Source organism: Onychostoma macrolepis, chromosome 11 (genome assembly GCF_012432095.1).
Source record: "Onychostoma macrolepis isolate SWU-2019 chromosome 11, ASM1243209v1, whole genome shotgun sequence".
NCBI classification, from domain to species: domain Eukaryota; kingdom Metazoa; phylum Chordata; class Actinopteri; order Cypriniformes; family Cyprinidae; genus Onychostoma; species Onychostoma macrolepis.
In genome coordinates this window covers 14,173,814-14,186,010 of record NC_081165.1, presented here as the reverse complement: position 1 = coordinate 14,186,010, position 12,197 = coordinate 14,173,814, and the positions used below count along the sequence as shown (strand labels likewise).

At 39.3% G+C, this 12,197-nt stretch overlaps 1 protein-coding gene across 3 annotated transcripts in view; it reads left to right on the top strand.

Moving 5' to 3' along the window:
- The window catches only part of sipa1l2 (signal-induced proliferation-associated 1 like 2), a 71,778-nt gene that overhangs the window by 30,733 nt on the left and 28,848 nt on the right, over nt 1–12,197 (top strand). For all 3 annotated transcript variants that reach the window (XM_058790847.1, XM_058790845.1, XM_058790846.1), the window contains exons 2-4: nt 500–2,221; nt 2,339–2,466; nt 9,703–9,891. In XM_058790847.1, coding sequence (XP_058646830.1) covers nt 853–2,221; nt 2,339–2,466; nt 9,703–9,891 — 1,686 coding nt within the window. In that variant the 5' untranslated portion in view covers nt 500–852. The remainder of the gene's footprint in view (nt 1–499; nt 2,222–2,338; nt 2,467–9,702; nt 9,892–12,197) is intronic.

The following is a 12,197-nucleotide window of genomic DNA, read 5'->3' as shown; positions in this document are numbered from 1 at the left end:
AAATATTCCAGCTTGCATCTTGTTTTCTATTTGTAAAAAGAGGACATAAAAAGATTGCTATCTGTCAAGTACTTTCAAATGCAAAAATTGCATTATTTTTTTCAAAGATTTGTTAACATCATTGAATATCATTTTGGCTTAACACTGTAGGAAAAGTGGTCTGGATCTGTCCTGCTATTTATCAGAGGTAGTAGACTGCCTACTAGCTCACTAATGCTTTTTCATTTAGATTTTTATCTTTAATTAGTCTGTGCACAAAGGTCAAAAAAGTGGTACATTTGTTATATAGATGATCCAGAAATGGCATGCATTCAGGTGAAAAAGAAATGTGCTTTCTGAATAGACATTCAAACCCTTATTAAATTAATTGGTCTTTTTGCTGATGCTTTGTTCAGCTGAGGATTTTGAGTGCTTTGCATTCTTTCAAGGTCACATTGGTATCCTCTCCCTCCCAAATGGATTCTCTAATGATCTCTCTCTCTTTCTCCTTTCCTTCCAGAGCATCAGAGAGATCCCACCTGGCTTTGTTAAGCCTACATGCCTGTGAAATGACCGCATCTCCTGCTTGCCCTCTCATGGAGTGAGCAGTTGTCCTTGACAGTGAATCAGAGATAAAGAGAGCCATTCTCCTCTTATGGATTACAGACCCATAGGTCTGAACGCCCTGACTTGGGTCAATCATCTTTCACAGACATCTCCCAGCGCCATCAAACTCCTTCGCCATTCTGTAAAATGCTGGAGTTGGAATTTCTGGTCTGGACAATTTAACGTCAGGTATGAATGTCCCTATCTTTAGGACCAGAGGCACAGCAGACAAGGTCGTAGAAGCTTGAGAAGCGCCTCACCTCAGAAATGCAGACCGATGATCTATTTGCCAAAAAGCTTCAAGCCTTGAATGGTAATATGGGACCTCCTGGTGCAAACACACAGGGAACACCAGCAGTGCCCAAGATGGGCGTACGTGCAAGAGTGTCCGATTGGCCACAGAAGAAGGATGGCCACGGTCCACCGCCCAGATACGAAAGCCTAATGACGACCTTCCAGAATGGACAACCCAATCAGTTGCCGGAAGATGTGGTCAAACAAAGCCCAGATTCTCCTCCCAACCGCAGCTTTCTGGAGGCAAAATATGGACTTGGTGAACTTCTAAACCACTCTCCTAGTAAAGTTCACCATGCTCTCCAGAAAAGGAGCAACAGTGATGTCACCATCAGCGATATAGGGGCAGAGGACGTGGATCAGACTGCAATTAACCCCAATACAGGTGCCACTTTGCACAGAGAGTATGGAAGCACGTCCTCCATCAATCGCCAGGGTTTGCCAGATGAAGGGTTTTTTGGCAATTTGAAGGTTTTCCAGCCAGAACTTTCGGAGCAACCAAGTGCACCACCTCCACATGGCTTTCCAGAATTTCGCCGGTATGAGCCTGCCATTTCTCCAAGTCTTCAGACTGCTGCGCAGATTGCACGGGGGGACATTCTCTGCATTCCAAATTACTCAGACTATGTGGACAGTTCACTCTTCTACAGCCGGGAAAGGGAGAAGTCTTTCCTACAGCGACAGAAATCTGAAAAGGGCGAGACATCCATTTTTCGCAGACTGAAAACCATGAAGAGCGAGCAGAGGCAACTAAGCGACCATGACGATTGTAGTAGACATGGTCGTCCATTGAGTTTCCAGAGATGTTTTGCCCACTATGACGTACAGAGTGTGCTTTTCAATATTAGCGAGGCTGTTACCAATCGTGCCAACTTGGCACGTCGGAAGAATATTACCACGGGGGCTTCTGCAGCATCCCAACACCAAATTGGTGGAGGAATAGACAGTCCTGACCCCCTGTCTGTTTGCGAATCCCCTTTGGACAGCTGTGAGGAGCTAGGTCAAAAAGCTTGTACAGATCCTGATGAAGGGGATGGGAAGAGCAATGGTTTGGTGCTGACCTGCCCGTACTTTCGTAACGAGATAGGTGGTGAAGGTGAAAGGAAACTGAGTGTCACCAAACCAAACAGTGGACCCCACAACAATGTAGGTGACAATTATACCATTGAGTCTACTTTAAGCTCACACTGCACCAATGCGGGGGTTTCCGTTTTGGAAATGTCCCGTGAAAATTACGCCTCTCGTGAAAACTACGCTGTTCCAAGGGATTGCATCAAACGCTACATCATTGAGCACATTGACATGGGTGCTTACTACTATCACAAATTCTTCTTCAATAAAGGTATGTTTTGCAATCTAGATATTAATTTAATTGGTCTACACAAAAGTGTACTATTGTGATAGATATGTATATCTCCCTGTATAATGTCGATCCCTACTTATTCTCTTTTCTTTAAAGAACACCAGAACTACTTTGGTGTTGATGAGAACTTGGGCCCAGTGGCAGTTAGCATTCGGAGAGAGAAACTGGAGGAGGGGAAGGAGGGACCACAGTATAATTATAGAGTCATCTTCAGGACCAGCGAGGTAGAACTGCATCTGTAAAACACACTGTTTAACGCACATCATTTAACAATTGTTTTTTTTTATTAATTTTTTTTTTTTTTTTAGATCCATTGGTCTGTGAGCCAGTCAGGTTCAGGGGAATAAATTTTAATTACATGTACTCATTGCCTTTATGTGCCATATATATATATATATATATATATATATATATATATATATATATGTATATGTGTATATATGTATATATGTATATGTATATATATATATGTATGTATATATATGTGTATATATATATATATATATATGTGTGTGTGTGTATATATATGTGTGTGTGTGTGTGTGTGTATATATCAGTGTATATATAATTATATAATTATACTTTTATGTTGCAATAATTTCACATTCAATCTTCGAATTAATGTAGAAACAACATAAAGTATATTTTTAATAATTGTTTAATGCCATCTTTTTTCATGACTGAAGGCAAGTATCACTGATACCAACTGATGTCTCTTAATTTTTTCCCTAATATTTAACCATTGACTATAGCCATTCAACATGCAGTATAAGTGAGAGCTATCAATTTATTAGACTTTAAAAAATAACTTCTAATTTAAATGAACTTAAAACAATCTTCACATAAACCCATTATAATAAACGTCATATAGCTACCTGTGCCCTTCAGCAAGAAAATATAGTCTAATTTAATAAAGTTATCAAATACTAAATTCTAAAAAAAAAAAAAAAAAAAAAAGTAAAACTAAAGAAGTTATTGATTTCCTCTTTTTAATTTTTGTTCTTTGATTAACAGACAACACAGCAGCTGGTTATTAAGTTATTTTGGCTGCTACTTAATAAAAAATTGCCGCTGCTGAACTTGATGCGGATCTGACACGGCTTTGAATGTGACTCATAAATAATAAATACTTGCACTCCCAGTTTTAAGGCAGCTTTAATGGCCTTCTTTTGTAACTTCATGACTTAACTGACGACATATCTACGACATTGCATACTTGTAGTTTAATTTGGGTTTGAGTATGAGACAGCGCTTTAATATAGCCTAATACAGCTGTGCGTGCACTTGAAGAGCACGCTCTGTGAGCACAGTATAACAGCTGACAGGACAGGAAGATTCGTTTATATGGCCTGACAACACCGCAGTTCACTGATGTTCTACTGAAGCTCCTCGTCTCCGGTAACGTTTCTGCGCTCATTTGATTCGTGCCTGGCGCTGAGGTGAAGTTGGAGCTCGCGTCTGAAAACTGTCCTGTTTAATGTGCTTGTAAAGACGTTCTGCGTCTGAATAAACACAATTCTTTAGAAGTTTTGAGTGGGGTGGCCAAAGCTAGCCCCGCCCCTGCGTTAATTGCATTAAATATTTTTAACGCATTAAACTGAAAAAAATTAATCGCCTGCGTTAACGCGCTAATTTTGACACCAGTAATATATATAACATATATTTATTTTGGTTTTGTTTACTGTGTTGAGATGTGCTGAAGTTACGTTTGGTCTCGTACTCTATTGCATACCTTGTCAGTGTCGTGCACTTGCTTAGCCCTTTGTTGTGAGAAACAGTAAAGTGTGTTCAGCTGAATTCAATTTCCATTTTGTCAAACGTGTATAAAAAAAAAAGGTTAGTATACGCGGTAGCCCTAGTGTGAAGATCGAAGAGTGTAAAGACCTCTACCGTGTGACTCCACCGGGCAGGGACACCGGCAAGGGACTTAAGTATCTCTTTTGCTTCATTCTCTTTTCCACACCTTGCTTCACTTCTGTTTCAGTTTTTATGACCAACTCCTACTATTACTACCACTCGCAAACCACACATCACACACTACAGGCACCGCAATCCTAACAACCTGCGCACTTTGCCTATGTCTGCTAATACACTGCTTTCTTTTTCTATTGGTCTCTGGAATTGTTAATCTGCAGTAAACAAAGCAGATTTCATTACATCTATTACTAGTCATTCAAGACTAAACCTCATGGCCCTGACAACTCATCTCCTTCAAGCCATTTCTCCTGCAGTTGTACCTGCACTCACTCACATCATTAACACATCTCTTCACACTGGTGTTTTTCCCTCGGCATTCAGACAGGCTCGTATAACCCCACTACTTAAAAAACCCACCCTTAACCCATCTCTTTTAGAAAACTACAGACCGGTTTGCTGCCTTCCTTTTGCCTCCGGGCTTAGTTCTTGGACCACTTCTCTTCTCTGTCTACATGGCATCACTAGGTTCTGTCATTCAGAAACAAGGCTTTTCATATCACTGCTATGCTGATAACACTCAACTCTACCTCTCATTCCATCCTGATGATCCGACGATAGCTGCTTGCATCTCAGCTTGTCTAACAGATATTTCTTGCTGGATGAAGGACTATCACCTTCAACTCAACCTTGCCAAGACAGAACTGCTTGTGGTTCCAGCAAACCCATCGTTTCATCACAATTTCACCATCCAGTTAGACACATCAACCATCACTCCTTCAAAAACAGCCAGAAACCTTGGAGATATGATTGATTGATCAGCTGACTTTCTCAGACCACATTGCTAAAACTGCCCGGTCCTGCAGATTTGCTTTATTCAACATCAAGAAGATCAGACCCTTTCTTTTGGAAAATGCTTCACAACTCCTTGTTCAAGCTCTTGTTCTGTCCAGGCTGGAATTATCACAATGCTCTCTTGGCAGATCTTCCAGCCAGTTCTATCAAACCTTTACAATTAATCCAGAACTCGGCAGCAAGAATAATTTTTAATGAACCAAAAATAATGCACGTCACACCTCTGTTTATCAATTTGCACTGGCTACCAATAGCTGCTCGCATAAAATTCAAGGCATTAATGTTTGCCTACAAAACCACCACTGGCTCTGCACCCCTTTACCTAAATTCATTACTTCAGACTTATGTGCCCTCTAGAAGCTTACGTCCTTTATTGTGCATCCCAAAGAGGCACAAAATTACTTTCACAGACTTTTAAATTAAATGTTCCCACCTGGTGGAATGGCCTGCCCAACTCAATCCGAGCAGCTGAGTCCTTAGCCATCTTCAAGAATCGGCTAAAAACACATCTCTTCCATCTTTAATTGACCCTCTAACTCTAGCTCTCTCTATTCTAATTCCATTATTTAAAAAAAAAAACTAACACTAGTTTTTCTAATGTTTTTGTATTCGATCTATTTGTTTTCTTTTTATTTATTATACAATTAACAAAAGCAAAAAAGGCCCTTAACACTAGCTTGCTCTATTCTATCTGTTTTTCTTTTTATTGTATAATTTAAAAACAAACAAACAAAGAAACCTTGCTATGTGTACTGCCTTAAGAGAACTGAGACTTGTTATAGCACTTGCATATCATTGCTCTTTTGTTGATTTTGATTGCTTACATTGTCCTCATTTGTAAGTCGCTTTGGATAAAAATGACATATATAATCATATACACATACACACACATTTATTTATTTATTTATTTATTAGTGGTGTCAAAATTAGCACATTAACACAGGTGATTAATTTTTTCAGTTTAACGCGTTAAAAATATTTAACGCAGTTAATGCAGGGGCGGGGCTAGGTTTGGCCACCACTCACAACTGCTAAAGAATTGCGTTTATTCAGATGCAGAACGTCTTTACGAGCACATTAAACGGGACAGTTTTCAGACGCGCGCTCCAACTTCACCTCAGCGCCAGGTGCGAATCAAACGAGCGCAGAAACGTTACCGGAGACGAGGAGCTTCAGAAGAACATCAGTGAACTGCGGTCAGAAGAGATGTTGTCAGGCCATATGTCAGTAAAAACGAATCTTCCTGTCCTGTCAGCTGTTATACTGTGCTCTTAGCGCATGCTCTTCAAGTGCACGCACAAATGTGCCGCTGTATTAGGCTATATTAAAGCGCTGTATCATACTCAAACCCAAATTAAACTACGAGTATGCAATGTTGTAGTTATGTCGTCAGTTAAGTCATTTAGTCACAAAAAAGGCGATTAAAGCTGCCTTAAAACTGTGCATGCAAGTATTTATTTTTTATGAGTGACATGTAAAGCAGCGTCAGATCTGCATCAAGTTCAGCAGCATTTCCAGTTCATATATGTATATGTGAAGAGTTTGGTTCCTAAACGCCATTTTTAAAAGATAATTGAGTTTCCGCCAAAATCTGTAATGTATCTGGTCGGTACTGAAAAGTCTAATTTAATTTAATTAAATTTAATTTAATTTTATGCAAAATGCGATATCCGCCGAGTTATTAGGTCATGTTTTCTCCCATTATTTCCAAACCGCGACAAATGCCAGTCTCCTTTCTCTGCAGAATGTGTGATATCCGCTCAACCAATCACAGTGCACCATTCCACACACTGTAGACAGTAATAGCGGCGCTTTGAATACACCTGGCTTCCTAGTTTTCCTCATCTACTTTATACTTCGTGATCAACAAACAAACTTAGGGCTGCACGGTAAATCACATGTGATTGTGATGTGCATCTCGTCAGTAAAGGCAGTTCCGTGATTAATAGCAAATCCCCATCACGTGCTTTCAGATGGATACACGGAGCCGTAGATCATTGAAAAGCTACGCAATATCGCGTTCATAATTGCGGATGAGTCACATTCGATTATGAACGTGACATTGCGTAGCTTGTCAGTGTAAGTGTTTTTATTAATGCCATTAATGTTTTTGTTATATGTATGTATGTATGTATGTCTGTGTGTGTGTGTGTGTATAGAACTAGTCAACTAAATGAATGTAACATGGCAAAGATGAATGCACTTTTGGAAGTTGAATGTAAGGGAAATGTCATTTTGGAATTTCTGTGGTCTAATGTGATGTTGTTCTTGTTCATGATGAAATTTTCTTTTATTTTTGTAATTAATTTATAGTATTTATTAATTTTACACACACACACACACACACACACACACACACACACACACACATACATGTCTGGTTTGCTATCCTTGTGGGGACTCTCCATAGGCGTAATGCTTTTTCTACTGTACAGACCGTATATTCTATTGCCCTACACCAACCCTACACCAAAACCTACTCCTTACAGGAAACTTTCTGCAGTTTTAGATTTTCCAAAAATTTAATTCTGTGTGATTTATTAGCTTGTTTACCCATGGGGACCTCAATTTAGGTCCCCACCATGACACGAGTTCCCATAAGTTTGTGTGTATTCAGGTTTAAGTCCCCACCTGAATAGAAAAACAGGTACACACACACACACACACACACACACATATATACATATACATACAGTGGGGGAAAAAATTATTTGATCCCCTGCTGATTTTGTACATTTGCCCACTGACAAAGAAATGATCAGTCTATAATTTTAATGGTAGGTTTATTTGAACAGTGAGAGACATAGTAACAACAAAAAAATCCAGAAAAAACGCATTTCAAAAAAGTTATAAATTGATTTGCATTTTAATGATTGAAATAAATATTTGATCCCTTCACAAAACATGACTTAGTACTTGGTGGCAAAACCCTTGTTGGCAATCACAGAGGTCAGATGTTTCTTGTAGTTGGCCACTAGGTTTACACACATCTCAGGAGGGATTTTGTCCTCTTTGCAGATCCTCTCCAAGTCATTAAGGTTTTGAGGCTGACGTTTGGCAACTCGAACCTTCAGCTCCCTCCACAGATCTTCTGTGGGATTAAGGTCTGGAGACTGGCGGCCACTCCAGGACCTTAATGTGCTTCTTCTTGAGCCACTCCTTGAGTTGATGCCAAAGAGCTCGATTTTGGTCTCCTCTGACCACAACACTTTCACCCAGTTCTCCTCTGAATCATTCAGATGTTCACTGGCAAACTTCAGATGGGCTTGTACATGTGCTTTCTTGAGCAGGGTGACCTTGCAGGCACTGCAGGATTTCAGTCCTACACGGCGTAGTGTGTTATCAATTGTTTTCTTGGTGACTATGGTCCCAGCTGCCTTGAGATCATTGACAAGATCCTCCCGTGTAGTTCTGGGCTGATTCCTCACCGTTCTCATGATCATTGAAACTCCACGAGGTGAGATCTTGCATGGAGCCCCAGACCGAGGGAGACTGACAGTTATTTTGAGTTTCTTCCATTTGCGAATAATAGCACCAACTGTTGTCACCTTCTCACCAAGCTGCTTGGCAATAGTCTTGTAGCCCATTCTAGCCTTCAATTCCATTCTAGGTCTACAGTCTTGTCCCTGACATCCTTGGACAGGTCGTTGGTCTTGGCCATGGTGTAATCTGATTGATTGATTGCTTCTGTGGACAGGTGTCTTTTATACAGGTAACAAGCTGAGATTAGGAGCTCTCCCTTTAAGAGAGTGCTCCTAATCTCAGCTCGTTACCTGTATAAAAGACACCTGGGAGCCAGAAATCTTGCTAATTGATAGGGGATCAAATACTTATTTCACTCATTAAAATGCAAATCAATTTATAACCTTTTTGAAATGCGTTTTTCTGGATTTTTTGTTGTTGTTTTTGTTGTTGTTCTGTCTCTCACTGTTCAAATGAACCTACCATTAGAGTTATAGACTGATTATTTCTTTGTCAGTGAGCAAACGTACAAAATCAGCAGAGGATCAAATAATTTTTCCCCCCACTGTATATACTGTTTTTATCAGTCAATGAGTGGACTTCTCATTAATTTATAATTGATTTCCATCTTTCCATTAAGTGCATTTCCCAAAGCTTTTATATCATTCCTTCTGAATACAAATCAGAGCTGCCTCAATGATAGCATTGATTGTTTTGAAAATCAGCTCAAGATGGATGATGTCTATGGTGTACTATTGATTTTTCCATGTATGGTGATATAAATAACCTTACTGTACTACATGATTCTCACCACTGACGCTATAAAAGTCCCAACCAGTGCGGCTTTCAAAATGGCAAGAGATCTTTCATATGTGGCCTGCCAGGGGTTTTCCTAAGGGTGACTGGATAGTTTGCTGAACTGGCGGTTGAGCGTACAATGGCCCTCTTGCTAAAAGCCAAAGCGTTACTTCAGCATTTGCCACAGTTAGTTGAACTCAATTATTCATCAGAAAGATTGGCAGAGCATGTCGCTGGATTCAGCATCATTGCAGGGACACTCTTAGAGAGTGCTTTGCCATTTGAGAGACAACTGCAATGGTTTATCCAACTGTTCACTATTTGAGAATGCAGTGTTTTCATTAATAGATACATTTGCTCAGTTCAACCAACATTGTAAACTTTCCTTCTTTTTTGCTAAACTTTTCTCTCTTCACTCTGTCCATCTTCAGCTCACCACTTTGAGAGGCTCGATTCTGGAGGATGCCGTCCCCTCCACGGCTAAGCATGGGACTTCCCGTGGACTCCCTCTTAAAGAGGTGCTGGAGTACGTAGTTCCTGAGGTCAACATTCAGTGCCTCAGACTGGCCACCAGCTCACCTAAAGTCCCAGAACAACTGCTGAAGCTGGATCAGCAGGGGGTACGTATTGTACTAAAAGCTCTACAGTTAGTTTTACACAGTTAGAAATGGTAGACAAATTACTTGATTTAAATACTATAAACCATATAGGGCCTTATGAGTTCCGCGATGCGGAAAACGTGGATGGAATCGTGGAATCCAGTCATAAAAATGGAATTTACTGTATAAAGCGGAATGTCACAGAATTTGCCAGATTTTGGATGGATATATCAAAAGTAGGTAAACTACATTTAAATCAAAACGCGATATGGACTAGTGTATGTGAATATTAAGCTGCAAAAATACCATTTAAATATGAATCCTGCATGTTCTGTGTGAATGAATGGCACGGACGTGCAGTTTCGTTTACTACATGATGCTCGCAGTGTTTTCAGCCTCTGCTGCCTCAATATATGAGTATATGAACACACATACATAATTTCCAGAGCTGCTCTGAGAGTCATTTCATGAGCATTTTACCGTTTCTTTTGAGTAAAACTATCGTCATATACAAACGGAAACTTAAAGGTCTTCCCAGCAACCCATCAATATAAAGGTTCTGTTTAACTTGAAGATACCATGACAGAAATATTACTGAATGTAATGATAGTACTACTACTAATAAAATTATTATTAAACATTATTTTTAAAGGAATATTTACCAGAGAACTTATTTACCAGAATTTGTTTAGCAGGAAAATGTAAATACACAACACAGTATTTCTGAAAAAAATAAAAATAGTAATAATATTTCAGTTAATTAGAAATGCTTTTTGATGAATAACAAATTAAAAAGTCTGGTAAAAGAAATAATACATGTCCATGAACTTTTGTACATTAGCTACCCAAACTACCCTTTGTAAGTTCTTGAATTGGTAAAATATACAACAAGCATTTCCCCACAATACAGCCAGACTGTAAAATGATCGTACCACCATTTGGACAGTAAGAGACAGTTTGGCTAACACAAACTGACAGGTGGGAAGAAACTTCATTCTCTGGGATGATTCATAGCATACAGTGTACAATGTTGTGAACTGTACACGTCCGCAAGGCTTGTAATTACTAAGTCATAATCAAGTGGGGGTTTAAGAAACCATCAGTTATATCCTTCATGCGTCCCATTTGCTTAGTTTTAATGCATACTGATAAAACCAGAAACAGATGTTTTAAACTTCTGCTGATGATGTGATGTCCTTAAACGCTGTTGGTTATTTGATAACTTAAGCAAGATTGAGCTTGTAAACTGGTTCCTTTGGGCAAGGCGCCTATCAGGTGCCGCTGATGGACTTACAACATTTCCGTTTGAGGGTTCAATTTGCAGGTGTGTCAGAATGAGACAGTGTTTTACTAAAGAAGCCTTAATAAAAACAAAAATCCAATTACTTATTGACAGACCCAGACTTGCACATCTCAGGGCTAGAGTAGAACAGAGAGATGAGCAGTTTTGTCAGTAAATTGACTGAATGGAATCTGAGAAGCAGTTAAAGTCTTCTTGATCGATATTGCAGCCACACGACAGCCAGAAGGGAAAATCTGAGCAGTAACCCTGTAGAACAATGAATGCATTGAAAAAGGCTAGTTGTAAAATTAAGGTTGGTAATTATTTCAAGTGGTATTTTGTCATCTCAAATCAATCAAGTTCAATGAGGACCTAACTGTAAAATGATAATTCAGCTATTGTCTGCATTTCCAGCGCTCAGACAAAAGATAACTAGTTTTCAAGGCAAATTATTTGGCAAAAACCGCTGAAAACATCACCATGGCAACCACCTAGCCACACATAACGGCCACTTGACCCGTCTGAGACGCTGCCAACTGTGACCAGCAGCACTTGTGGTGAAAATGAAAGAAAAGAAAATCATTGCTCGTCTTATGCTTTCTTGAGTCCCCGTCTTTGTCCATTTCTTCATCTCGCCTCCATATTCTCTCCCAGTTCTACCCTCTCTGATAATGGTGTCTTTTTTTCTCCTCTAAAGACTGTTGGTGGCATTTTATGGCACAACTAAACACTAAAATTGCTTTTACCATTTTTAAAAAATTGGTATGGGCTGGGAATTACAGCAGATTTTGGACAATTACCATAGACCTCTTAAAATTCCTATGTCGTTGAAAACCAGCATTTTTCAGTTTGTCCCCGATCATAAATTCCTATTATTATGAATGTTAAGTATCATATTTTTGACATATTGTTCATTATCTTTTAATAATTGTCTAAATAATTGTCTGGCTCTGCACTTTTTTTTTTGCCTGTTTGAAGCCCTGTGTCTGGTTCCAAAGGTGCTTTCTTTAGTTTATGGCTGGTATGTGTCTCATACATAATGCAA